This window comes from Epargyreus clarus, unplaced genomic scaffold, assembly GCF_041222505.1.
Source record: "Epargyreus clarus isolate Ecla_fem2 unplaced genomic scaffold, WU_Ecla_fem_2.2 ptg000009l, whole genome shotgun sequence".
In the NCBI taxonomy this organism is placed as follows: Eukaryota; Metazoa; Arthropoda; class Insecta; order Lepidoptera; family Hesperiidae; genus Epargyreus; species Epargyreus clarus.
In genome coordinates, this window is record NW_027332217.1 from 11041124 (window position 1) to 11069021 (window position 27898).

Sequence of the window (27898 nt, forward strand, 5' to 3'; positions counted from 1 at the left end):
CGAAATGAAACATACGATGAGTAAAAAAACGTTTATTATTTATTAATAAAAATGGAATGTAAAAAAGGAAAAAAAAACAATAGAGGGAATTCAAAATATACGTGCAAATAAAAGGTGCGCTAAAACATTTTATCTCGATATATTATTATTGTACGTAAAAATGTGATGTTTAGTTACAATGAAATAAAACACGTTAGGATATAGACAGACGAAATGCATTTTCAAAGTGCTAAAACTATTTCGATAGTCAGTTGAAAGTACACATGACAGGCATATTTATCGCACTTTTTTTGCTATATGCAATTAAATAAGATTTGCATAATCATTTTGGACGTTACGCCGGATAAAGAGGACATATTTATAATATTTATCATATTAATAGTCCAATAATATAAGGTTAAAATAAAAATATGAATCTCAATAGTTTTTTAAGGTCTTGCATGCTTGAAAAGCGATTTTAATTTTATGGTAAATGCAACTCGTCTGACTATACTTTTAGTGGAAGCAGTGTACTGACTAGAACTAGAATATAATTTCGATTAAGCACAATAATAAGCACTTCATAAATGCAGGAAAGGAACTAACATTATTTATTTTATGCCGACATTATATTAAGATGACAGAAAAATAGGATGAATTTGTAACAAACAGTTATTTTAACAATGTAAGTCATTTTATAAATAGTTGCCACAAAATAATCCGCTATTTTATTTATGAAATAACAAATTAAAGTTGCATTCCTTTATTTTTTTAAGAAACCCTTACTTGACGCGAATATGATGCACGTTAGACGAAATATAGGCGGCGGTGTGTAAACTAGGTATTAATGTGAAGGGTATATATTTCGAAGAGTTAAAAAAAATATATGGATTAAAAAGACTTACACAAAAGTATTGGTTAAAAGACGCACTGTCAAAGCCAATTTGTACAAACGCTGCACTTATAATAGTTCATAGATAAATCTTTTGTTAGAAATATATTTTAATTAAACCAGCAAATAAATTATATACGATAGATTAATTAAATATGATACCGGGCCTACAAAAATAGGGGAGTGACCGAAAATTATTTTTAAATCTTCTCAACGATTATGCAACCTAAGAACGATTTACATGTTTTCATTCAAATTGTGACTGTATAATCATGGGTTTTAGCTCTAATACTACATAATATTACAGAGCACAGTATTATGTACGAATTGACAGCGACATATTATTGCAACTTAAATATAGTTCTGCTAGAAAACCAAAAATTAAAGTATACTTAGGTATGAATCAAAATTGAACTTATTCTTTCATCTAAAATAAACTCAAGTTTAATCTACACATTTTACACGTCGTCGACAATATTTTGCTCATTTAAAGAGCATTATAAAAACAGTAAATAAGACATATACCGCTAATTAAATTGTACTTTGAATACACAACTTTACTTAAATATACCGAACAATCATAATCTTTGACCTTTTTTAAGTACTACCATTAATCAATAGATTTCTCAATTTTAAATTTAGTATAGGACACATCCGAAAAAATATCACATAATGTAAGTACACAATTCATAAATATGATGCTGCAAATAATGTATTGTGATGAAAGTAAAAAACAAAAATAAGGATTCTAATGAACATCAAACGTCAATAAAATCACTATTTAAATCAATGTTACAAATAATTAAATGATAAATACTTTACGGTTTTATGCATGCACTTCGATAAATAGTACAACTGCAAACTTTTAAGAAAAAACATCGCTCATGTCTTATTTCTAACGAGAACACATTTCTTAGTAAAATATTCTACACGTTTAAAAATCATCTAAATACACTTAACTAACGCCCTCTCGAATCTATAACGTTACCAAATTTAAACATTCCTCTCTAAGCTCTGAAATTATTATCAAATTTATTAAGTATCCTATTATAACTATTAAGTATATCATAATTGTATAACTACATGGCCTTAATGCTGAGTACACATTACGAGGGAATTGAAATATTAAACAATATAAAAAATAAGTGGAGTTTTTACTGAGATTCCCTCTTCATAAAATGAATTAATTTATTATTAAGTAACAACTAAAACTACTCTTTAAGCATACATACGCACCAACCGAACTCATTGTGATGCTATTTTTATATTAAAATTAAAGCGTATTCTGAATTTTAATTTTAATTCAAGTTCGTTTGGTGCGGTACGTAAATTTATTATGATTGCACCCTTAAAATAAATATGGGTTTTGTTTAATGTAACCTTGAATTTACTATGTGTTATAAATGGTATAAAAATATGGTCGATGACGACAAAGTGGTCATATAAACAACTACTCGGGGGAACTATTTTCTCATCTTATGACCTACTACTATACAAAGCTATTATTCTTTTACACGTCGCAATTACACTTAGAGAAAATATGTAAACTATCTGGACATAAGAATCAAAATAACTGTAATACCAAAATAAAGGTAATTCTTTCAAAATAAAGTGAGTAACTCGCATTTGATGTTATTTTTACACATTACAGACACGACGTCGCATAGGAAATATACTACCGATAATAATACTCTTTTATCTGTGATGACTGTGATATTCTTTATGAAATAGAAACTTTAAAAATATAATAATTGCAAATACAATAGAATATTTAATATAATTACGTCTACTAAGACATACATAAGAAGATATTGACAAAAACATACTTTAAAACAGTAATTATATTGAGCTATTTTGAATTTCATATACTAAATATAAGATATGTGTGTACATCAATTTCAGTAAAATATATGAATATTAACAAGCCATAAAATATCTCAGAGCAAAAATTAACATACAATAATTATAATTACATTTTATTATTTGAAGTTAATTAAGTGCCAATCCAAGAGTTTCATATCACAATTTTGTTATTGCATTTAGACATTATATAATATAAACTATAAAGATATGTGTAAAAATAAATATAATTAGGGTTAATACTTGTATAAGATTTGTTTTATTATTCGCTTCATTAATGTTTTGACCATGCCTTCAGTACTGACACATACAGAATAGAAATAAATGTATTTGCAATATGTTTAATAAGAATAAGTACCTGCCAAATAAAGTTTTTAATAATTTTGATTCCGTGATACAAAAATGTATTCGCTTTTTTAGTTTAGTAATAGCTGTTAAATTGGCTTTTATTCTTTTATATTTACTTTAAGTTTTGCTCGATGCAAATTTCATTTGATTTAAACCTTTATTCCATTCACTTACCAAAGGCGCAGTACCCAATTGCTGCATTTTTGTCCTATGAGATATTTAAAATTCGAGTCAATTTTCACCAGATCATATGACAGACGCAAGGCTTCGTGTTTGCCGAGTGTCGTCGAGCAGCATGGCAGACATAGCGACCGTGTTGGAGATAGGCTCGGCATCGCGAACCAACTGCTCGTGGCTGTTCGTGAGCCCGCCGCCATATTTAAAGCTTCTACGGAGACTCGAGCGGATTCTTGCATCGCTTTTTCTCACAAACGAGCGGCGGAAGTAGTCTCGGGTTAGGGTGAGAGAGTTCCTAGAGGAGGAGGCTCGGGCTCGGGTGTCCGTTTCGTCGGATATTGTCAGTGAGGGTGCGATTAACTTGCGAGAGGAGGTAGGTCGGGTAACTCGGGCATCAGTTTCGTCGGCGATAGTGAGGGAGGGTGTAAAGACGCCCGCGTACTCGGGCGGGTGGTTCTCAGTCTGTCGGTCGCGGTCGACGCTCTCGCTCAACGTGATCGGGATTTGTGATGTGTCGTCCATTGTTTCAGTGCGGTTGTTTGATGTGATTCTAGTAACAAATACATTATTAATTAACACTATTTATATTTTAAATTACAATTAATAATAATAATAATATAATTTATTGCCATACGCATGAAGAACACAATAGATTACAAATACATGATGATTAAGATTAATCAAACTAAATTGAAAATGCTGGATATAACTTTTTTTTTACAGATTAAATAGGTAAGAGACACTTAAAACTAAAACTTTCTTAATCATTTTTTAAAATAGTTTGCGAACTGGTGTAGTTACTGGTAGTTGCAAGTTTTTCGGAGTTGCTGCCTTACCTTCGCAAAGTCCTAAAGCTCCTCCGTATGGTATTGAGCAGGCGAGCACCAGTGGCAGTGGAGTATGAGGGCGGGGGTGTGTACTTGGGCGGCGGGTCGGGAGCGGGCGGCGCGGGGTTGGCGGGCGGTGCCGGGGGCGGGGCCGGGCGGGGCGGGGGCTCGTTGGCCACGCCCAATCGCGGCCGGTACAGGTTCTGCACGCGCTGCAATATTGAAACACCATCCAGATATAATAATAAACTCATATTAATGTACGTGTAATACTTTTACTCAGATTCGAGAATCTTATTTCGGACAGTTCGGTCCGCATCACTTTTCCCACTTGTCTTTCGTACACAGTGGGAAGCGCTTAATGTTTTTTTACCTAAAAACGCCTTTATTGTGAAATATTTGCTAAAGGTTAACCGCTTTAAAAAGTATAAACCAGAATACAACACTGTTAAGTACATATACTAGATATCACTATGATGCCTGTATACTTTGTATACTGGCAATATTTTATATACTTTAAAACTTGTGAAATAGTGCTATTAACGAAATATATCACCTTATTTTGATTCATATTTAAATACAGTAAGTTAATTAAAACGTACAATCATTTATCATCTCAAACGTTTAACTGAATCATCTAAAACACGATTACAATAGCTAACTCGTTACTGTCACAAATTCAAACAACCTTATTTAGATACAACAAACACCAACGTCATGCACTCACACAAAATCAAACATAGAAATGTAGAAACCAACTAAGAATATAACATCTATAACCAACCGACCCAGGTATAGTCCACGTAAAACTGCTAGTCCGCTTTGGATATAGAAATGAATCACATCTCCATAGTAAATTGTATGATTACACCTGCTCGCAACAACTTCAGAGCGGACTAGCAGTTTGGCGCGGTCTATAATATATACTGGTTCGCAATTTCCCGACTTTTCTGGTAGATGGCACGAAAGAACGATCTTAATCCACTTATCATTGTGTTGTCCATTTTTGATTTTATTTTACTGCAATTCTAAAGCGCCATTTATTGGATTCTGGCATATCTCTGAAGCATTGTCTCGACAAAACACTATTTTGTGTGAATATGACTTAACATGTAGCCTTCAAAAAGTTACACAACAAATAGACACATCAAAGAATTTAATATGTATGAGGTAAAATAATAAAATTAAAACACCGCTGTAGCGATACCGCTATGTTATTAAAATATCTAGGCACTCTATTACCACAGACAATCGCAAGGAAACACCACAGACAAGAACTATATCACTATGTTACATTATTTATAATATCAAACAAACAATTTTGCATATAACTAAGGCACAGTTTATTTATTGTCGAGTAATAAATTAGTTATACAAGCACACATATGTAAGCCTCTCATTTTGTTATGTATATTATGAGGTCTAAAGTGCGTAATCTGTAACTATAGTAATGTAAGTAAGTATGTATTATAATGTCAAACGATATGTATTATGCATTGAAAAAAGTTAAAAAAAAAAACGAAAAAAAACATGATGTCTAATATACAAACACTCAACATCAATATAAACTAATAAATTACTGTTATTATGTACATTGCTGGCTTGATGAAGACAAGTGTGGACACAAGTGTTTTAAACACATTACATCTACTTAAAAGTGAACTAAAGCACAAAATTCCATCTCAGTGTTTGTAAATCCGCCATATTTGGACTGGTCAGTTTGGCATAGAATGACATTTAATATTGAATACATATTCGGGGTATAGATTTACTCTCTGTACATATATACTCTGATTCATAATTAGGTGTCCAAAATGTAAACAAAGGTGTTGATCTATCAAGAAAATACGTTAGAAATGGTAGTTTTTATTTTTGTCGATATTTAAGTAATACAACAATAATAAAATAATAATCTAAATAAATTAAGATTAATTCACATTTTCTAATATTTATATCACCTCAATTTCGTTCCATACAATAATAATAATAAAAAACAAAATTATGGTAGAAAATTAAAATGTGATAATGGTAACACAATCGGAATCCAAGACATTTCTTGTGCTGTCATTTTTAAGTTTCGTAAGTGATATTATTCATTTCGTGATTGTGATCAAACTCTAATGTTTTCTCGTTTACATAATGTTTTTGTTAAATTGTGTATATTTGTTAAATTTTCGTTTTTTGTTGAGTTTGTTAAAGTTTGTGTTTCTTGTTAATTTTGACAGTGACATTTCTTTGTTTACATTTTGGACACCTAATTATGAATCAGACTATAGATGAGGCGATGTAGCCATAAGGCAAAACTAGATAAACATCTCAAATAAAAAGTCAAGTACACTGACTAAGCTTGTCATAAGCAATTACGTACGTATTACATAATCTCGAATTTCGGTCAATCCACCTAGTAATTACCATTTATATCTTCAAAAATTAAATGGCTAATGCATTATGACAAAAAAGCAGAATGACAAATTAAAGTACCTCAAAATAATGACAAAAAACAACAATGTGCTATAGAAAGTATAGAATGTGTAAAACATCTCACCGTGTCGTCCAAACAGTCGCCCGACCCATATCCCTTGCAGCGTAAAATCACATTTACTCGTATATATTTGTATGAATAATAAATGTAAATATTTCTCTTCTAACATGTGTCAGTGTATTTCAGAGCAGATAATGGACGTGCGTATGTAAACCTATTTATATTTTATGTTATTATTATTTCAGTTATTGTTTGGTGCTCATTACTGTGATGCCTGTGTACAATGTGCAATGACAAGTCCGGACACATAGTGGATGTGTGGTTATTACTGGCCGTGGACAGTTATTGGGGCAACTGAATACTAGTTCTCTCTGGTATTCTGATATCACTACTTGAAACTTGTCAGCTTAGTTATTGTGGACACCTTTTGATAATTGTGAAATAATAAAGGTTTTGAAAGAAAGTAAATTTATTGCCTGATATATGATTGTATGAATGATAAAATGAGTACACTGAATGTTTTTACGATTGCCATAAATGCGTGGTCAGCGATGTACGGCCAAAGATCCAATATTTATAAAAATTCCAATAAAGATAATTGTAATTGACTTTAGGTTTTTCTTATGGGTGTTATTGTAGTGTATGTAATATGGCTCTAGAGTGATTGAGTGAGCTTCTAGTAGCTGGTGACGGATGTGTTATACTTGAGTATACTGTAATATTTTGATCGCCAAAAGATTTCTAGCACTACGAAAAAATTAAACTCGAGTCTAATTTCTTTTATTTTCTTGAAATTATGTTCTATTATTAATTATTTAAAAAAAAAATATTTAAACTATAAATTTACTAATAAAACTATAATTTACTTAAACTTCTTGTTCACTAAGTGTTTAACTTGCGGTGAAAGACATCTCGCCAAAAAGTTTTTTTTTTTTTTTAATATACAACAGAACAAAATATGTATTTTATTTTAAACTGAATAACCTCTTCCAGTATGTTAAAGAATACAACAACTTGGGGTGAGAGAAAAGTCATCCAGAGACAAAGTAGAAATGACAGCAATAAAAAAGTACCGCAATTTTGGATTCATGCTCAACGCTTGATTAATAATTTTGAAGGTGATAGAAAATTTTGTGGTTCGACTCCGTTAGCACCACCGCAACACCTATTTCTGCCTAATAACAGCAGCGCATTATTAGGCAGCAGCAAGTGTTGGGCACTGCTGTGTTCCGTTTTGAAGGGTGTGGTAAGGGAGACATACTTTTCCCAGGCGTTCCAGCTTAGTCCTCAGGGGGAGCGGCACATCTGTGGCCGACTCCAGGTAGGAATATAAAGGGTAATTTTTTCAAATAGGCCTTTAGGGCCAAATCCGAAACTATAGGGATTAGCGAAAAATGCTGAAAGGAGTTACGAGGAGGAGTTATGAAAAAAAAAATGTATTTTCTTTAAAAAAAATCCTTTGCTTTAATTTGTCACAGAACATTATTTTATAGAATTTGATCCTTATACGCAACAGTATCAGATAGTGGAATAATATAGAGGGTGTATTTTTTTTTCAAAATGAACTCGTTCGATTCCCCGGCTAGGGAAAAAGATATTTATTAAAAAAGTAATGATGCAGTTTTAATTTTTATCAAAATCGTCCTCGTAACTCCTTTCAGCATTTTTCGCTAATTCTTATAGTTTCGGATATGGCCCTGAAGGCCCGTTTGAAAAATTCACCCTGTATAATCCCATCTGGGGTTGATAACAGAAGTCCATGGGCGGCAGTGGCCACTTAACATCAGGTGGACTGCATGTTCGCCTGCTACTTCCATATTGTATAAATATATATGAATATAGTATGTACCTCGAGGATGTCGGGCGGGCCCTTGCTCATGTAGCGCCAGGTCTGCACGAAGGCGGCGGCGGGCACCACGAGCAGCGTGCCCTGCTGCAGCGCCACGCCCAGCTGCCGCGCCCACACCGGGTAGTAGCTGTTATCAATATCAAGAGAAAAAATCACTATTCCGCTGTCCTTTCACTGGAGATGTACGATGTGGCTAAACTGGATTTTTAATTAACGATAATTCTGTCGTTATCGAGCGGTTCTTTTAATGGATTTGCCACACGCGTAACTTAACTATCTCGCGTCTATATCGTATGTATTGACTATGAATTGACATTTACATACCCCGCAGGTTTTTTCCAACTATACAGTTGTTTTTGTTGACCAACACGAAAGTCCATTACGCATATTGCCTGGAACAAAAATGATGTTATAACAATGTACACGCGTTTATTTTCTTTTTAATGTAAAGTCAGTCCAAGTTAATTGATATTGACATTGGGATTAATGGAATACTAATAATCCTTTAGCGTGCCGTTCCAGAGGTCCGCGCGAGGTCTAAAAGTGTACTACAAACAGAACAACAAATAGCATGGCCATTCAGCGGCGCGCAGCCGACTCGTGTACAGTACGCCCACCAACGCGTGCAGCCACAGACCGCGAACTATACTATTAACAAACGTTATCGAAAAGCGCACTAAATCAGAACTACTAGGTTCCACGTGAAACTAAGTAACGCAGCATGTTTAGCGGCCACACGCACGTCCGGCAAATACGTCCGCCGCTCACCGTAAACAACACTTCTTGTTAATATTAGCTAAGGGCGCACTCACACAGAGCACGACGGGCAGCACGACGGTTCACGCGAAGCTGAGCAGCACAGCGCGTCCGGCCAATACGGGCACCGCGCACCGTAAACAACATTAGTACTAAGCGCTAGCTAAGGACCTACTCACACCGAGCACGACGGGCAGTACAACGGTCCAGCTGAAGCTGAGCAGCACAGCGCGTCCGGCGAATACAGGCACCGCGCACCGTAAACAACACTAGTATTAAGCGCTAGCTAAGGACCTACTCACACCGAGCACGACGGGCAGTACAACAGTCCACGTGAAGCTGAGCAGCGCGGCGAGCGCGGCGGCGGCGCGCGGCGGCCCCGCGTACAGCGCGCCCACCAGCGCGTCCGGCGAGTAGGGGCGGCCGCGCACCGCGAACACGCCCAGCGCCGCCGCCAGCTGCGCCGCCGCCGCGCACCACGCGCCCACCCACACGTAGTCCACGAACTGAACTATGCGGATGCCCGCCTGCAATGTGTAACACGAATATTTAAAATTTGACAAGTACGAGTCGAACTCGCACGTGGAGGCTTCCGTACCACCAAATGTACATTATATTTTACTTATTTTTATAAAATAACCATATTAAAATGTGTTTTATTGTTCTTATTTATATTTATTATAATAGCAGTTGTAGTAGCAAACGGATTGTAAAAAATTCAACTGTTCCGTTTTTACCCTTTGGGTACGGAAACATAAAAAGTGATAAAAACAAAATGATTCAACTGTATCAGTACCATTGCCACATCTATTTCTGGTTCTGCGTGTTAGTGGAAGGGTGTCGTTACCGGCTGATTTATGAGGCAACCGTTTTGATACGCAGGCATGACAAAACATCTGTAATTGGCTTTCGATAAGACCTTTGTTCTATATAAAGTCGGTTGATACATATGAGTGGCAATAAACACTCCCCGTCAGGACTCCATGCTCATACAAATCCAACGCACACGAGAGTTACATTGCGTTACAGCATATATATTTTTAATAATCAATGTTGCGAATAAATTAAGCAATCATTCAATTTCATAAAAAAAATGCTACAATTTGGTCAGTAACCATTAAAACAGGATACTTACATCAGTAGAAAGCAGCAATCCCATAGCCAATCCGAACACACAGCTGAGAAACGTGATGGTGGTTTCCCAAACCCGCAACGCCTTCGCGTTAATGGCCATCACACCTGCGATGACGCAGTGCCATATCGCCAGCTGTTGCGCGATCCCGAACATGATCAGGATGAAGTAGAATATCACCGCCCATGCTGGGGATAGCTGCAAAAAAATAGTTTTAAGGTGGTTAATTAACATGCCTTGTCGATTTGGAAAATCGATTTAGAAAATGGAAGATCATATCAGTTGTCGTCAAATTTTCAGTAATGTTACTTTCTAATTGTTGTAGTGTTAATTATTTTTCATAAGAATTTATTTGCTTTCGTTTTCTTTTTACTTGGAAATTATACAGTTATCGCCACATAATTACATAAATAGATTAGCAAAGCATCAAAAATGTAAATTTTGATAAAATTAATTCCATAATCACCAGAAAATTATAATTATATTACACTTTCAAAAATGTCTGTTCAAAAGCTTACAGACTTACAGAGTAGCATTCATTTATAACAATACCAAAATCCAACAACTCCATTGTTAAAGAATTTTAAAACCTACTTACGTGTATATCCTGTACTATAACTTTTGAAACTTACTAAAATGTCACTCAAGTATATTCACTTACGATATTAGCCGGCACCACCGCCAACGTAGCGGGTACGATTTGCGTGGCCAGTTGCAGGGGTTGCCAACCGCTGAAGAGGCGGGCCGCGTTGCCGCTGCGCCACACCGTGACGCCCACCAGGCTGCCGTAGTGGCCCATGTAGCGGACCGGGGTTGACCCGCCGGGGTACGGCTCCGACGCCGGCCATAGGAATTGGGATGATTTTATTGTTTCTGAAATAAAAGCAATGGTCTGAATATAGAAACGAGTTGCGTCGCAACAACAAATTGTAGATATTAGCGGGACGAAGACAGCTCGGGATCCCCCCGGCACCCGTACGTTACTCGCTCTCGCCCGCGGGTACATAGTTGCGGTAGTGAGTTAGTGACCCCATTGGCTAACTGACCACACATGCGGGCAATAACTTCAGAGTGGACTAGAAGTTTGGTGCGGACTGTACTAAAATTTCAAATTATGACAACATTGTCGTGGATACTATAATGTACAATAAACAACGGTCTACATAATAAATAAAATAACCAGTTGTAGATAGGAAGTTTACCACTTAATCCAGATATACTTTCATACATATATAATTTCATACTTACTATGGCCATCTTGGAATAATTCCCTGTTAGATATCAAATACTATATGATTTTTTTACTAAACATAAAACCTTCCTAAGAATCCTATGACTTGTGTATTATGGAATCACAAAGTCGAGTATATAAACGCCGATATCCAGAACATAAACTTAAATCAGTTATTTTGATGTCTGCCTCTGGGATCGAACAATCAAGCGTATAAGTCCGGTATATCGGTAAAACTTACCAAAGCTCCCAGGCACATAGTTGTATCCATAGTTCTTCAGTATTTGCACGCAGGTGTTCGCCAGGAATGACGCGAGAAGTAGTACTGCGAAGGTGAACGCCACTATACAGGCGCTCTCCTTTTGTAGAATCGCATTAGTCTTTGTCTTGGCGTCCTTGTGTGACGTGAGTTGCATGACACAGGCACCGAACAGGCCCCATGTGAGAAAAGTCTCTTGAGCTGCCGCTGCCCAACTCTGAAAGAAGGAAATGTGTGATTATACACCAACTAAAGGACACAAAGTATGCCACTTAAGAAATTCCTTCAATAGTACGAATGGAATGGAATGTTTGTTTTCATTGTCATTTGAAAATAACAGGAATGCAACTTTAACAAGTATTTTGTATTTTTTTTTTATATTAATTGCATCAAATCTTAAGTTTATTCAAAAAAAGATTTACTGGACCAGTAATTATTTAAAATTGAGTTTTGTTACTCAAAAAACTAAACATATTTATGAATACTTTTCGCTTTAAAAGTTTTGAAATAATTATTTACTTACATTGCTATTAAGAAAAAATTCACTCCATTCGGTTTCGGAAAAGATATTCGTTACTGTATCATAAGGTATAAGTGTAAGAAGTTTGGTACATAATACGAGGGTCCCGCAGATTGGTAAAAATATCAGCATGTATACAGCCTGAAAATAAAAATAACATAAATACATTTTTAAATGTCTTTTTTCAGTATCATGTCCGTTATAAATATAAACGTTTTATATATAGTTAACGCTGGATGACATATAAGTTTTTCTATAATTTCGCTTCACTCATGTTCGCTGTTCTATTTATAAAAGTATCTGTAGATTTTATTGTTTTATTATAAATTATCAATAAATATTATATTACAAAAATTGTTAACCACTTTATCTTAAATAATTTAATGATTCATTCACTCAAAGGTTATATAAAATAATATCCAATATTCTTAGTGAAATAAATAAAACTATTAATAACATTTCGTGGATACCATTTACGGGAAATAAACTACTCAAGATTGCAAATTTCGCTAAGATTTAACGCTACAACGCGCACAATTACACAGTCGACATCCGCGGGTCAATCTAGTCACGAAAGGACCAGTTTCTTAAGATAACTTTAAAAATTTGTTACAAAAAAAATTTATAAAAGAATTGATAATGACGAAAAATACTGTCCCATTTCGCCATTTTGAACCCAGGGTTTTTTACAGCTTAATGTTAAGTAATATTAAATATGTTGTGATTCCTATAAAATACGAAACTTAAAATGTGGTCTTGTCCTTAATACAAGTATCGAATATTTGTGAATAGTGAAAGAAAAGCGTAACTAATAATTATACCATAATACCAAACAAGGTTTAAAAAGAACATCTAATAGCAAAGACGTTACACAATAATTAGCATCAAAACAATGCGCTAATGCATTACCTTGACGAACGAAGATAAACCATTCAGTCATTAGGATAATAAGACAACGTAAGGCTAATATCACACTATTTGTTTATTTTTATGTAAAATTTACTAGTTGATGGAGCAAATATGCTGTCCAACTGATAGATGACTAATCAATTTCATCTACTACAAAACCACATAACCAAGAAGAACGCTACAATAATAAAAACTGCTACTTTATGACAGTTTTAGTATTACTACTCCTGACAAAGGCATACATAAAAGAGACTAAATTAAATAATTAATTAATTAAGAAATAATCCTAAAACAATCCTAAATTGTTACATTGTAAGTTATTACATGAATAAATAAATAAAAATAGCTTAATTATTAACAACATATACCAAACATTACCTTGCCATATGACCGAAGGCCTTTACTGAGAGAGACGAAAACGATCATCCACAAGACAGCCAAGTTGAAAGCCACTTGAAACTTTATCGTTCCGAAGTAGTTATTGGACCCCAAGTTACGTTGCAGGACCTCCCCGTGGAAGTACTGCGGTATTGTCTCTTGTATTTTTATTGTACTGTTCTTTAAGCTCACGTCTGGAACACATTAATGTAACTATAATGTAAATCTGTTTAGTTTCGTAAATTGCATAAGCATAAGGCATAAGCAAGTATATAAATGTTTCAAGAGTCCATTGTGTAAATATATAGTAGTTTGTCCTTAAGATAATTTTTATCACAAATGGGCAATAGTGTGCCGTAAATGCTTCCATTACATTAAAAGTCAATTATACTGTAATTCTCATATACCGTTACACAGATATCTCCATAGAGAGCCCATGCTCGACCATAACTTTTTTACAACACAATACATAATTCCTCATATATTTTATATTTGTTTTTGACTTATAAAAATAATAAAAGTAGGAACCCACTTCGAAGTGTGTTCCTATGTTTATTACATTACAATGTATCTTATACTTTTGAAATCGATAAAAAGCGCATAATTAAAACTAGATTAAGTGTATCCAGAAAGTCAGTTTCTCAAATGACTTACACAATACAAAAATTAGAAAACCTACAAACGAAAAATAGAAAGTAAATTACTGAATGCCATAGCAAAGATAATTTAAAACGTACGAGTAGGTTTTATAAACATAATAAAGATATAATTAATATAATTATAAATTAAATATATTACTGTAATTTCATAATAGCAGTAAATTAAGCGAGATTATAAATATTATTAATTGTGCAAAACAAAACTTAAACAGTATTTCAAAATATATAACTCGTCTTCTTAATATTGCGAAACCCATTGAAAGATCAATTGAATAAATTATTTCTTGGTGAGTATCGGCCTTCGACGATAGTTCCCGTAAAGTACTTGAATCATGGCAGTAAATTCAAAGACACTTAAATAAATATCTCCTAATCAATACTTATTATTCCAATGAGTAGTTGTAATGAGAAAATAAGAAGATACAAAGTCCACTTCCTACTTTCGATTACTTCCGTAGGAAGTTTTTTATACCAATGTTTTGTTAACTAAGCGTCAATGTTTTTTTGTTTTATCTTCTTTACTGACGAACGTTCTATATTATGTCATTAACTGTGGCCTATTTGGTTTGAAGTCAAAATTTCAATGATTTATCAAATTAACTTTTTGGAATACAATTTTAAAAATCTGAATTAAATTTATTTTTAACGTTTACTGATATCACGTCTCACTTATAGTATGTTATATTTAGATCTGAAGCTGCTAAAGAAACTACACTATAAACATACTTGAATAACAACAGAGATACCTGCATACGCTAAATAAATGACTAAATAAGAAAATGGACAAAAAAGCTTTTTCAACATATTTTCATAATATTTCAAAATAAAATAAAATATCTTTCAAAACAAATAAAACTCACCTTCAAAACTGAACTCATGTGGTAGCGCCCATTTGTACTTATCATCGGAGTTAATGAACGAATCTCTAAAGTATACAAATATCCACGAGAGGCCTATGATACTGTACATGCCAATAACGGCTTGTATTATGAGCAACACGATGCCAACGCCTTGGAAAATAGGCGATATCCTCCACATGTCCACGGGGCCCGCTTCCAATACTTGGCCCAGGCACAAATGCAGTGTAAATAACGGTATACCGATTAGAAATGACAGTATAAAAAACTGTACTATGAAACTTGCTGGAAATAAAAAGGCACGCGTTTATTACACGGTCATTGAAGAACTTCTTACTATTGAATTTGTGAATAGCGAGAAAAAAGCAAGTTAAAGAAAACGTAAATTAAAATTTGTGAAGATGACAGTAGTTTTTTAACGGCAAGCGGAACCACTACCTGTATCGAATAAGGTATTTATTGATTTATATAATACACTTTAATTTTACTATTTGTAAAACAATATTATATGGTCATTCTGAAATAATAATAATAGATAAGGAAATAATGAATTAATTGTTGCTATTTGATAGCTTACCTCCAAAATGAACACTGAATATGGCAAATCTAGAAATATTAAAAATTCCTACAGTACAACTGAGGCACGCCAACATTGCACTCATTTGATGCGGCCACACTCCAAACGGTGGCTCTTCAGTCTCTTCGTTTCTGTAACAAATATCATACATTATTAAGAAACGTAAACTTAAGTTTTACGAACAGTACATGGTAGTAAGTTAAATAATATACGGTACCTCTCTTCATTAGCAGCAAAAGCATTTTGATTGGCCGGCGCTACACCAGCCAACGACTCACTAGATGAACTCGATGCACTGGTACTTCTAGCTGTACTTCTAGCAGTGTTGCGACCCGTCCAGTCCCCAGTCGTCATATCACTCTCCCCGGGCGACGGCAGAGACAAAGTTCGATTCATTAACAAAGCCCGACGACCCACAATAAGCGGGCCCGAAGCTCCATCGCTACTCAGATTAGCTGCCGTCACTTGCAATTGAATTGGCGCGCTTGTAGGCCTCATATTTACATGATGTTCCAAAAATAGAATTACCGGCAACGTAAGAGACTCGCACGCTGTACCCTGCGTTGAAATCGCGGGCAAAACTATAGGATCCAATCTTCTCATTGAATTACGCAAATTGTCATTCGTTGTACCAGCTCTCTCCAAAGGCGACGCTACAGGCTGTCTACGGCTTTCGGCTAGTTCTGAAAAACTTTTAGCTCGCCTGAGACTTGAAATTGTTGGTCGAGAGGGTATTGCGTGTTCCACTTCAGTTTCTTCTAAGAGAGGTGCTGATGATTGAGCATTTTGGCATACAACTACTTGGGTATTATCGTCTTCTGAGCTTTGAGATACCGATCGCAAAGATCTTTGATCCGAATCGCCGATACATTCTTTAATTTTACAAATTAGGTCCTCTTCGTCACTGTCAAATGATTTTGTACCGTCGTCAAGACACGCTAACAAGGACTTATCTAGAACTTCATCTAAATCATTCAAAATATCCATAAACTGACACAGAGCAGTCGCTTGAAACTCCTCATCGTTTGTGATGTCACTAGTAGTGGTGTGTGATGTAAAGTTTGAATCAGACTTATAGCATTCGGGAATATTTTTTTGCATGTCTTCTTTCAAGTCTTCATCGTCATCTTCAGATGCTTTGTCCATATCGCTTATTGGTTCGCTGCTCTCATTGCTCTCAAAAACGCTACTCGAGGCATCACTATCGACACTGCTACCTGGTAGGCTTTCCCTTTGTTCGTACCTACCATCCTCCATATTGACCACCTCCATTTTTATCGCATGACCTAAGTCATAACCTGCTCTTCTGGGCGTAAACCCTGAAACAAATTGCCGTCTCATAATCTAAATAAACTTTAAATAACTTATACAATAAAACTACGCACAAGGTTTAGAACTGAGAATTTTCCACACTTTATGCATGATGTGCACTTAAGAACTCAAAGCAGATATTTGCATGCAAATAATCTTCGAACTAATAGTACTAATTGTAATGTAAGAGCCGTAAACTACATAGCACTACAGTGGGAAGTCATTGTGTAGCTTGCAAAATGTATGAATCATGTTGTATACATAATCATAATATTTCATAGTGATAAGATCCTTTCATGGTGTATATTCATAAGGATGACTATTAACTTTTATGTATTTATACCATAGTGCCATGTAAATTAATTCCAATTGATTTCTAGCAGATCAAGTATTTGAGCAGAGTTAGTGCCTAAGTTTATTGTGAGTAATTCATTGAGTATAATTAATTGATGGCCTAAAGTGTTCTTGTGAAGAATACAGATATAAGATAAATATTGGACTTCGCATTTAGCATTTCTGTAAGGTAAGAAATATATGAAATTTTAATTGCAAACATTCCATTTGTCCTTATTACACTATACATTATGACAGGTATTAATTACAATTTAAAATTTACGACTTTTAAATGTAAAAAAGACTGCCATTACAATAGTGTGGGTTTATTTATAATAATTCTTATTTTAAGATAATGATTCTCTCTCAAACTTTATTTTTGGTCCTTAATTAACTTGATCATTTACAATATTGATATGGATTTCCTCATTAATTATTACTGATAATGGTAGTAAATGTTAGTCAATTTCAAATTAAGGAAAAAGAACTGTAACAGTCAAATGTATTTGTCCTAATGAATCATAGTGATGATACATTATTTCAATTTAAACTAACAGATTAAAAAAAATAAAGATATTTTTATAAAAAAGATATTCACTTTTAGATAACAGTTTTGTAATGTCTATCATGAGAATTATAACAATAGTTTGTTGTTTCACTAGTTTATATAGTTTTAATATAGATGTTCCCTTGACTATATTATATGATGATATTAAAACGATATAAACTAGATATAGATCTAAAGTCAAGGGAATAAACTTTTTAACTCATATACATAACAATTATACTGTGGTAAAAATCAATTTAAAACTGTCAAACTTTGCTGTTTATACTTCATCTCTCATATTACATATAGTATATTCATATAACAACATTATCATTAATGTAGTATGAGTAATAAATGGCTTACTGAAACTGATTCACATTTCCGTTTTGGGAATAGGTTCTATAAACATAGAATATTTGTTTTTCTAAGTACCTTAAATCCAGAAATTAAAATTATATTTTTGACCTTTTTTCAGAAAATGTAATTTCTGTGTAAAACAACTCTTATCTTTGTTTTATCTCAAATCTCCAATTGAAATACTTCTTATTACAGCAATTTGCTTATCAATGTTATGAATGATTGCAGATAAGGCAAGCATTCATCTGCATTATGATATATGATGTACAAAACAATTTTTATTATATTGATCTAGATAATATAGGTAAGTATATAATAAAATTGTATACCATCTATACATATTATTTACAAAAACCTAAAAAAGATGCCATAACGTAAATAGGGTATACTGGATTTACATTTTGAAAATCTTGTCTAGTTATTTGAAAAGAAAACATTTAAAGGTCACATGTAAAATTTAAGTCATGTCATAAGTTACATGAACACAATAATACTTAGTTCCAACCAATGTACTTTAATAAATATAACAACTTCAGAAAATATTTTGGTCTATAGTTAAAAAGACATTTGAATAATATGTACTTGTAACTACGATAATGTTTATGTAGACACAAAACACAAAACTTTAATTATTTAGCAAGTTATTCATTGGATCAGAAGATTATTATATGAATAACCAATGTCATATCACATTGTCATTTACATCTGACTAATCATGCAATCATGTTCTCAGTAAAACTAATATTTGATTTATAACTTTAGGTGATAATGAGGCTATGTAACTAATAATTTAATAATGTTACTATAAGGTAAGGAAAGTAAGAATAAGAGAGCTGAAGTATTAGTATGATTGAAATTGTAGATTGTATTGGCCAAATTTTAAAGATTGACAACATTATAAACCGTGCCAAGAATATTATGTATGTGTTAGATGTTGCCAATTCTTAAAAAGGTGGCCAATATATTGTACATCTATAATTAAGTGGATGTCTCTACTGCGGCATTAATACTATCTCACATAACCATAATTAGTGTGATAACTGAAACATACATACCCCTAGCATCAAGGCCACCTAGTCCTTAGGGATGGCAAGAAATCTAGGCCAACCTCCAATGATCGAAATCGAATCTTAACTGATGGAAATATCGAAGGGGCGTTGCAATCACTTACCATCATGAACTGTATGCTCATTGCTTTTATACAATACAAGTGTTATAAAATAACAATTTAATCACAAATAATGTGAAGCAACTGAATAAATTTATAGACATATACATCAACTCAACCATCAAAAACACACACAAATCAATTCAATCTTCCCTAATTCAGATATAGAAATCAAGCCAAGTGTATACTCATTAGTAAGTGGTAATTATTGCATAACATTTCAATTAGGAAGTGATTAATGTGTTGTCAAGTGATTTTAAACTATGAATAAATAAAAATTATGAATTAAAGATGCTTGAACTCTCAAGTGATTGTGTAGTGGTACAATCAACACATACATTTCTCTCCTATGGCCACTCTGTTTTTAAGTTTCAACCATATAACTGAAGCAGATGCTCATGTCATACAATTTGGCTTGAAAGCAATCCTTTGGAGTGCTTTCATACACTTGTGTCCTATCTGTGAGTGTGTACAGATATCCTAGACCACAGAGACAACTAGCAGTTGAGTGGACATTTACTACTGCTAATCTATATATTTTTATCTTCTTTATTTCATTAATTGTACATTTAAACATACATTTGTTACAGTTTTATTAAGAATTGTGATACTTACATTCATTTAGACATGTTTCCTTGACAACCTATGGTTGGTTTTGAGTGTGTTCTCTCCTGTGTCCCATTCATCCATACTATGGTTAAATTAATAATATAATACGCTGAAATAGTTAATATTTAAAGTTAAAACTGAATAGTATTAAAGTTAATATTAAAACTTCTATAAATATGAATAAAAAAACACACAATTTTTTTGTAACAAATTAATGACCGTAAACATATGAGAACATTCAGTCAAAGGAATAATCTATTGACCAATTATGAATAAAATTGAGAGCAAACTTAGAACCTTATGTTTGACATCACAATCACCTTCAATATTTAGAGCACACTCACTCACACTGCAAAAACATCCGTTGTTTGAATTTTAATAACACATGACATAAACAAAATTCAATTAATTGGTTGATGGTTTTTTATAAAATTTACCGATGACATTAATGTAATGTAATTGAAAAATACTAACGTTTTACGCGGTCCTCAATTTACAGAAAATTAAGTTGTGCTGTTAAGTGAAAGAAGAAACGAGAGATTCTGAGAGTACAAATAGAAAGAGATGCACAAATGAAGCGAGGGGCGGAAACAGATGCATTAAGTGTCATCTTTTTTTTTAAGGCCGTCGATTCCTTTATTTTAGCCACAAACTGATAAGAACATAGATAAGATAAAGTATATGACAGGTAGCTCACAGTCATACAACTTATATCACTAGGGTTGGGTTCTGAGTGGATGTAATAAGATAAATTAGCTATTTTTTAAAATACAAATAAATTATAGATTGACAACAACATTTTCATTACCATCACCCTTTTCTATAAACAATAAGCCAATGTAAAGAAACAATTCACAATAACAACGCCATAGTGTTTAACTTTTTAGATGTCCCTCTTATCTGTCATTGCTGTTATCATCATCAAGGTTATCATCAATACAGTAGCAGTGTTGGCAACCTGGGAGATGGCGTTGATCGTACCAGGGGCGTAAAATTATCGTATCTGCCGAAAAATTATCGTACATTTCATAAGAACGCGGGCGCGAGTAGAGATGTGCCGAGTCAGGTCGACTGGTGGCTTTTTTTTTTTTTTTTTTTTTTTTGCTCTTCCGTGCTATTGTTGTTTGTTTATTGTTGCACTCGACTACTTTGGACTCGAATACCAAAAATGGCCGACTCGGCACATCATTAGGCGCGATGCACGCGTTCTTATGAGATGTACGATAATTTTTCGGCAGATACGGTAATAAAAATATATTTTTTATTAATAAATCGCCCTTTTTTCGAATAAATTATCAATTAAAGGCATATATATAATACGTTTATGAATTCATTAAAACAGTTTCCCAAAAAGTTTCAAGTAGCCAATTATCGTACATTTGCGTACGATAATGACTCGCTATCGTACATCGTACGGTGGTATCAAATTATCGTACATGTACGATAATTATCGTACGGTTGCCAACACTGTACAGTAGTGACATCTATATAGTTTTCAATTTTTAACACTGTATATAATTTATAAATAATTAATTCAGTGATACATTTATTATTAGATAATTAAAGCACCTGGATGATTATTATATAGTTAAAATAACATCATATTTTGTGGGCAATACAACTTGGCATTTATTAAATATGATAATACAGTATTCAGGAAAAATACTTTTCCTTAAACACAAACGGACCCCTCGGATCTCTCTGTCTCTTTATCTTAAGCTGGATATTATAATCGATCAATAGTCGTCGATAATAGTAGTCGATATCACATTCGAGATAAATGAGTAAAGAACATTCTAACTTAACCCTCAGAGGTAGCAACGCATATTTGGTTGACATCAGTTGCCACTTTTCATCAGATGGACTGCATACTAGGGAATGCAATCCCGATCCCGTGCAATTTTATGGGATCAATCCCGAAGCATAATATGACGAGATCTCGTTCGAGATTGACGGGATTAGGCGGCAATGGTCAGCGATGTTGCACATATCCGCTCGCGACGCGAGCGTTGCGCACTTTGTTTTAACACTCTTTTATTAGCTTGGGTTATATGTATGTATGTAACTATGTAACGGAATCTTTGAACCCAGTTTCTATCCACTTTGAACGTTCAGTTTAATTCAAAAATTTGAAGAATTATCGAAAACCGATGACAATACACGAATTTCATAATTTTGTACCATTGTCCTTATCAACGTCCTCAGGATTAACTCGCGACGCGAGCGTTGCGCACTTTGTTTTAACACTCTTTTATTAGCTTGGGTTATATGTATGTATGTAACTATGTAACGGAATCTTTGAACCCAGTTTCTATCCACTTTGAACGTTCAGTTTAATTCAAAAATTTGAAGAATTATCGAAAACCGATGACAATACACGAATTTCATAATTTTGTACCATTGTCCTTATCAACGTCCTCAGGATTAACAATTTTCGAAGCGCGATTGTTCGAGCGCCTTAGAGAAAGTTTATCGCAAAGTTACTATATTACAACAATTATTGCTTTTTAGTTTCTATAACTGTTATAACGTGATATTTAGTTTTGAAAATAATAATGTTATTTCCCTATAACTCAAATGTTCTGAAACAGATATGTTTATAATGCAAAGATATGTTTATAATGCCCTCTCGTAGAATGATTTTTAGGATTCCGTACTCAAAGGGTAAAACGAAATCCTCCGCTGTCTGTTCGTGTGTCACATGGCTGTAGTATCTCCTAAATCGTAATAGATACACACTACAGAGGATGCACAATGGTGGCCTCTATAACTACAAATACTAAAAATTAATAAAATGAATATAGTTTAAAAAAACACGCTTGTATGATAAAATAAACTAAAAAGTAGAAAATAATTTTCAATCTAAGAATCAATTAAGGAACAGTAAATTAATAACAAAAAAAAAAGTGTGGGGCGCTTTTCGAAAACTGATAAATGGAGAACCCACGCTTTTTCACAATTATACTATTTGCTGTTCTTTAATTGATTCCTAGATTGAAAATTATTTTCTACTTTTTATTTATTTTATCATAAAACCGTGTTTTTTTAGTTTTTAAAACTATATTTATTTAAGAAGTTATTTTCAAAATCACCCATAACTACTTTTTAATTTTTAACTATTCTATACCGTGCTTTGATTATTTTAGTAAAACTGTTTTTTATTTCGTTACTTTAGTTAAATTAAAGGATAAAAGCTTTTGTTTCCAATAATATTTTGTTTTATTTAACCTCATTATAACCAACAAGCAGTTTTCATCGTTTACAGTGAGGTGATTTTTTTAACAAGACGAGATCTCGAAAATCACGGGATTGATATTTCTAATCCCGCGGAATCTCGACTTTACGATCTCGAGTCGGGATTGCATTCACTACTGCATACTCGTTTGCTACTTTGCACTCGTGTCAACATTATAATATATTTCTGTTTTATTGCCATTTTCCAGGCCCTTGGAAGAACAAAGTGGATGGTTTGCTATACGAGATCGTTATATTCGTTTTAGCGAAACCTTTATTTTAATTTTTGAAATGGTTTATCAGAATATTATAGAAATATGGGATCGAATAACTCCAAAATTTGGAGCAGAACGGATATAAGCCTTTTAGCTTATTAAAAATAAATTCTTAAATATTAATTAATACAATCATTATATTTCAATTAAAACTTTAAGATTATTAGTACCGACTTACCATAGTGAGAGCTATTTATTGCAGAGGGCACTCTTGCGACCCGATTTCTCTTTATTATAATATCAGTAGCACATGCTAAATTATTTGGTCATACATCCAAGTCACGTTGATCGGATTCAACAGAAACAATGTTTGACTTCAGTAATACTGCTTAATCCTTGGATTTAATTTTTTATATGAAAGAAAACTGAAAATAATAGGTGCATTGAAAAAAATACAAGGCTAACAAGTCAAGTTCGAGAAAAATAATATGACTATACTCTTTGAAATACATAATGAAAATTTTGCATTTAGCAACATTTATGTATTAAATTCTTGTGAATCTATCTTTTATCTACCTATATATAATTTTACAAAAATATACATGTATTTGCTAGGGTCAAAGATTATATTAGACTTGATACTTATAATATAGGCTTTGTTACTTTTAACTTAAGGTTCATTGTAGAAACTTATGTACTGATAAGTTTGCATATTTTTGTACATAATTATTTTGATAGCGTATCAGTTGATGAATTTTCTGAATATGAACGTTCTGTGATTTTTAGTTATCTCGTCCATCTTGGTGCTTATACTGCTTGTGCTCAGTGTATAAAAGAAATAGTAAATCAATAAAATAATCATGATTCTTTTGAAAGGAAGTAGAATTATTTGCCTAAAAATGCAAACTACGAACAAGGTACACTTTTTTAAACTTTGTTTTTTGTTACTCCGAGGCCGTCGGTCAAATACAAAAGAGTACATAATATAACCACTAAAGATTAATATAATCACTTAGTTCCACCAAAGAGTATATAATCCTAAGTTTTACGTTTCGTCAAACAGATTAGGTAGATCGATCAGTCAGTTACATTCGATCGCGAAAGTAAGCCGTGTCAATAGTTGTTGAACGAGGTTAATATTTAATAAAAATGTTAAATGTACTTCTTTAATGAATGGGAAGGCTCGTCAATTGTCTATTCTTGCAAGAATATTTAATTATAAACATATATTTTTTCGTTTGTAAGGTGTTCAGAGCGATGGCGGCTTACTCATCAAAGGTTTCGCTGAACGAAGTGGTTATAGCATCAGCAGTGAGGACTCCGATAGGTTCCTTCAGGGGCAGCTTGGCGAGTCTCTCGGCGACGGAACTGGGAGCGGTCGCAGTGAAGGCTGCAGTCGAAAGAGCTGGAATTCCTAAGGAAGAAGTTAAAGAGGTTAATTTCTGTTTACCTACTTTCTATTAGTGCCGTTAACTCGTAAAGCTACGCGTGTGTATAAATTAACTGTTATATTGGACGTTTTGAAGCCATGTGTGTAAAGACCATTAGATAAGATAATCATTTATCTAACACTTGTAACTTTTAGTTGCATAATAATTAATTATATTACTATCAAAAATTATAGTGAAATTAATGTGTATATTTCTATTCTTAAGTAGGCACTTATAATTGAATATAATTATCCTATAATTTATCCCCAATACATATATTTTTAAAACATTAACAAATATGAATATCCAATTAATATGTAGATTGTAGTATTATAGTAATTTATTAGACTGCAAAATTTACCGAGTCTTATTATGAAATGTTTCAAATTTAATATTAATTAACATAATTATTAAGACAGTCACTGCCGCATAAGGTACAATGCAACCATTGCGTTTTTTTGGCTCACTTATAGGATAGGATTTTCAATGTTAAAATATATTATGGTGCGTTTAGGTTGACAATTATTTCAAGTAGAGTTCAAATTAATTCAAAAGAAAAAAAACTAATTATACTTTAATATATCACAATTAAAATGTAACTAGGCAATAACAATTAAATATTTCTCATTTAGTTATGTAACTCATCTATTAAATGAATGAGAAAAAGTATATAATGTACATGAGGCTCCAAGCATTTTTTCCTAAATTAACAAATACATAAAGTATGTAATGTGTGCTATATTGCTTATGCAAGTATATAGAAAATCTAACATCCGGAACATTTCTATCGAGCGGAATAAAATTAAAAATATATAAAATCATGATTGTACAATAGAATTGAGAAATAGGGGGAAATGAAATGGTTACTTTTAATCCTGTGTGACAGTATGACTGTGATGCATCCATTGGTAAAATCTCTTTTAAGGTATTTGTTTTGACACAGTTAAAGGGTTCAGGATTATGTATTGGTTTTAATGTTTACTATGTTCATTCAGGTTATTTCTTTCAGGTTTATATGGGCAATGTGTGTTCTGGATATCTTGGCCAAGCACCTGCTAGACAAGCTGTGATATTTGCTGGTCTTCCAAAGAGCACAATATGCACTACAGTAAACAAGGTGTGTGCATCTGGGATGAAGACTGTTATCCTAGCAACCCAGGGGCTGCAAACTGGAACTCAAGATGTCATACTTGCTGGTGGAATGGAGTCCATGTCAAATGTGCCTTATTACTTGAAGAGAGGGGAAACACCATATGGTGGTATACAGTTAGTTGATGGTATTGTATTTGATGGCCTTACCGATGTATACAATAAATTCCACATGGGCAACTGTGCTGAAAATACAGCCAAAAAGTTGGAAATTTCAAGACAGGACCAGGATGACTATGCCATCTCCAGTTATAAGAGAAGTGCCGCTGCTTATGAAGTAAAAGCTTTTGCTGATGAAATTGTTCCTGTTGAAGTGCCCCAAAAGAGAGGGGCCCCACCAGTATTATTTTCAGAGGATGAGGAATATAAGAGAGTCAACTTTGAGAAATTCACAAAATTGGCAACTGTTTTCCAGAAAGAAAATGGCACTGTAACTGCTGGAAATGCTTCTACCTTAAATGATGGTGCTGCTGCATTAGTATTGATGACTGCAGAGGCCGCTCAAAGACTTAATGTGACTCCACTGGCCCGGGTAGTTGGGTATGCTGATGGAGAGTGTGATCCAGTTGACTTCCCAATCGCTCCAGCTGTTGCAATCCCAAAACTCTTGGAAAAAACTGGTGTCAGTAAAGATGATGTTGCTTTGTGGGAAATCAATGAAGCTTTCAGTGTGGTTGCTGTTGCCAACCAGAAACTCTTGGGATTGGATCCTGCTAAGATTAATGTTCATGGAGGTGCTGTGAGTCTTGGCCACCCCATAGGCATGTCAGGAGCCAGAATCGTTGCTCACTTGTGTCATGCACTTAAGAAAGGAGAAAAGGGTGTAGCTTCTATCTGTAATGGAGGTGGAGGTGCCTCATCCATTATGATTGAAAAATTGTAAGTTTTATATAAGAAAAATGAACTGCACTGTGATACAAAATCTGTAAGCACAAAATTCTTAAAGGTCTTGGTTATTATCATTAAATTTATCATTATCACTTCTAATATTTTTGTAACATAGTGCAATTCTATGATAGATTATAAATCCTATTTTAAAGTGTATAACATTGCCTTGTACCCTTAGCTTATGTATATAAATAAAGACAGCTTTGTATATCAAGTATGTTGAAATAAATTTAGCTTTAAGAAAAATGGTTTATATTTGCTGTTATATTTTATATAGAATTTTACACCTCGAAAATTGAGAAAATGTAAATCTTTATATTATATTGTCATAATATTTACTTACTGGAATGGTTGATTAAATCAAAGAATTCCATGATTTCATTCTTTTATTTTAATGACCTGCCCAGTTTTCAATTTTTGCAGGGCTGAAGGCACAGGCGGCCCACCTATACTGACCTTTTACACAAAAGATCCATGTCAATTGTGTGATATTGTTATGGAACAGTTAAAACCTTTCCAACAAAGACTAATTATTCAGAAAGTCGATATTACTCAGAAAGAAAATGTCAGATGGTTGAGATTGTACAGATATGACATCCCAGTACTATTTCTAAATGGAAGGTTTTTATGTATGCATAGATTGGATCCTCATCAGTTGGAACAAAGATTGCAAAGAATTGAAAATGAAGTATAGGACAATATACATAATTGTAAATAGAATAGGTTGGAAAATAATTTTGGAAATAAACTATGTTTAGTAAATTTTTGTGATTTTTTTCTTGTTAACAATACATTTAAATTGTACCCACCATAAATGAGATTATACACTTGTTTATACACAAACAAGGTTAAACCAATTTAAACAAAGACAATTATTATTATGATTATTAAAGTAAAATACGCTCTCAGTTTGGATTTCTAATAATTATGATTATAAACTTAAAAAAAAATATTCTACGATTGTA

At 33.4% G+C, this 27898-nt stretch overlaps 2 protein-coding genes across 8 annotated transcripts; one reads left to right on the forward strand and one right to left on the reverse strand.

Moving 5' to 3' along the window:
- Nucleotides 1-17: 17 nt before the first annotated feature.
- Nucleotides 18-20716, reverse strand: bdg (sodium-dependent transporter bedraggled). Of its 4 annotated transcripts, none has more exons than XM_073076709.1 (16): nucleotides 20492-20716; nucleotides 20024-20126; nucleotides 15910-17011; nucleotides 15693-15823; nucleotides 15119-15400; nucleotides 13600-13793; nucleotides 12316-12453; nucleotides 11775-12009; nucleotides 10964-11175; nucleotides 10306-10500; nucleotides 9473-9697; nucleotides 8739-8806; nucleotides 8415-8541; nucleotides 6629-6661; nucleotides 4093-4295; nucleotides 18-3806 (listed from the first exon to the last, which is right to left on the reverse strand). In XM_073076709.1, exons 3-16 carry the CDS (start codon nucleotides 16962-16964, stop codon nucleotides 3326-3328), a joined length of 3579 nt encoding a protein of 1192 aa, XP_072932810.1. In that variant the 5' UTR covers nucleotides 16965-17011; nucleotides 20024-20126; nucleotides 20492-20716; the 3' UTR covers nucleotides 18-3325. The 4 variants fall into 4 exon arrangements, with proteins under 4 accessions (XP_072932810.1, XP_072932811.1, XP_072932812.1 ...); XM_073076710.1 differs by lacking the exon at nucleotides 20492-20716 and adding an exon at nucleotides 20338-20485; XM_073076711.1 differs by lacking the exon at nucleotides 20492-20716 and adding an exon at nucleotides 20315-20478.
- On the forward strand, nucleotides 17391-27695 carry Acat1 (Acetyl-CoA acetyltransferase 1). Of its 4 annotated transcripts, none has more exons than XM_073076716.1 (4): nucleotides 17391-17526; nucleotides 24712-24900; nucleotides 25906-26924; nucleotides 27357-27695. In XM_073076716.1, the coding sequence occupies exons 2-4, from the start codon at nucleotides 24724-24726 to the stop codon at nucleotides 27625-27627; spliced, it is 1467 nt and encodes a 488-aa protein (XP_072932817.1). In that variant the 5' UTR covers nucleotides 17391-17526; nucleotides 24712-24723; the 3' UTR covers nucleotides 27628-27695. The 4 variants fall into 4 exon arrangements, with proteins under 4 accessions (XP_072932817.1, XP_072932815.1, XP_072932818.1 ...); XM_073076714.1 differs by lacking the exon at nucleotides 17391-17526 and adding an exon at nucleotides 24064-24383; XM_073076715.1 differs by lacking the exon at nucleotides 17391-17526 and adding an exon at nucleotides 24413-24598.
- The last annotated feature ends 203 nt before the right edge of the window (nucleotides 27696-27898 follow it).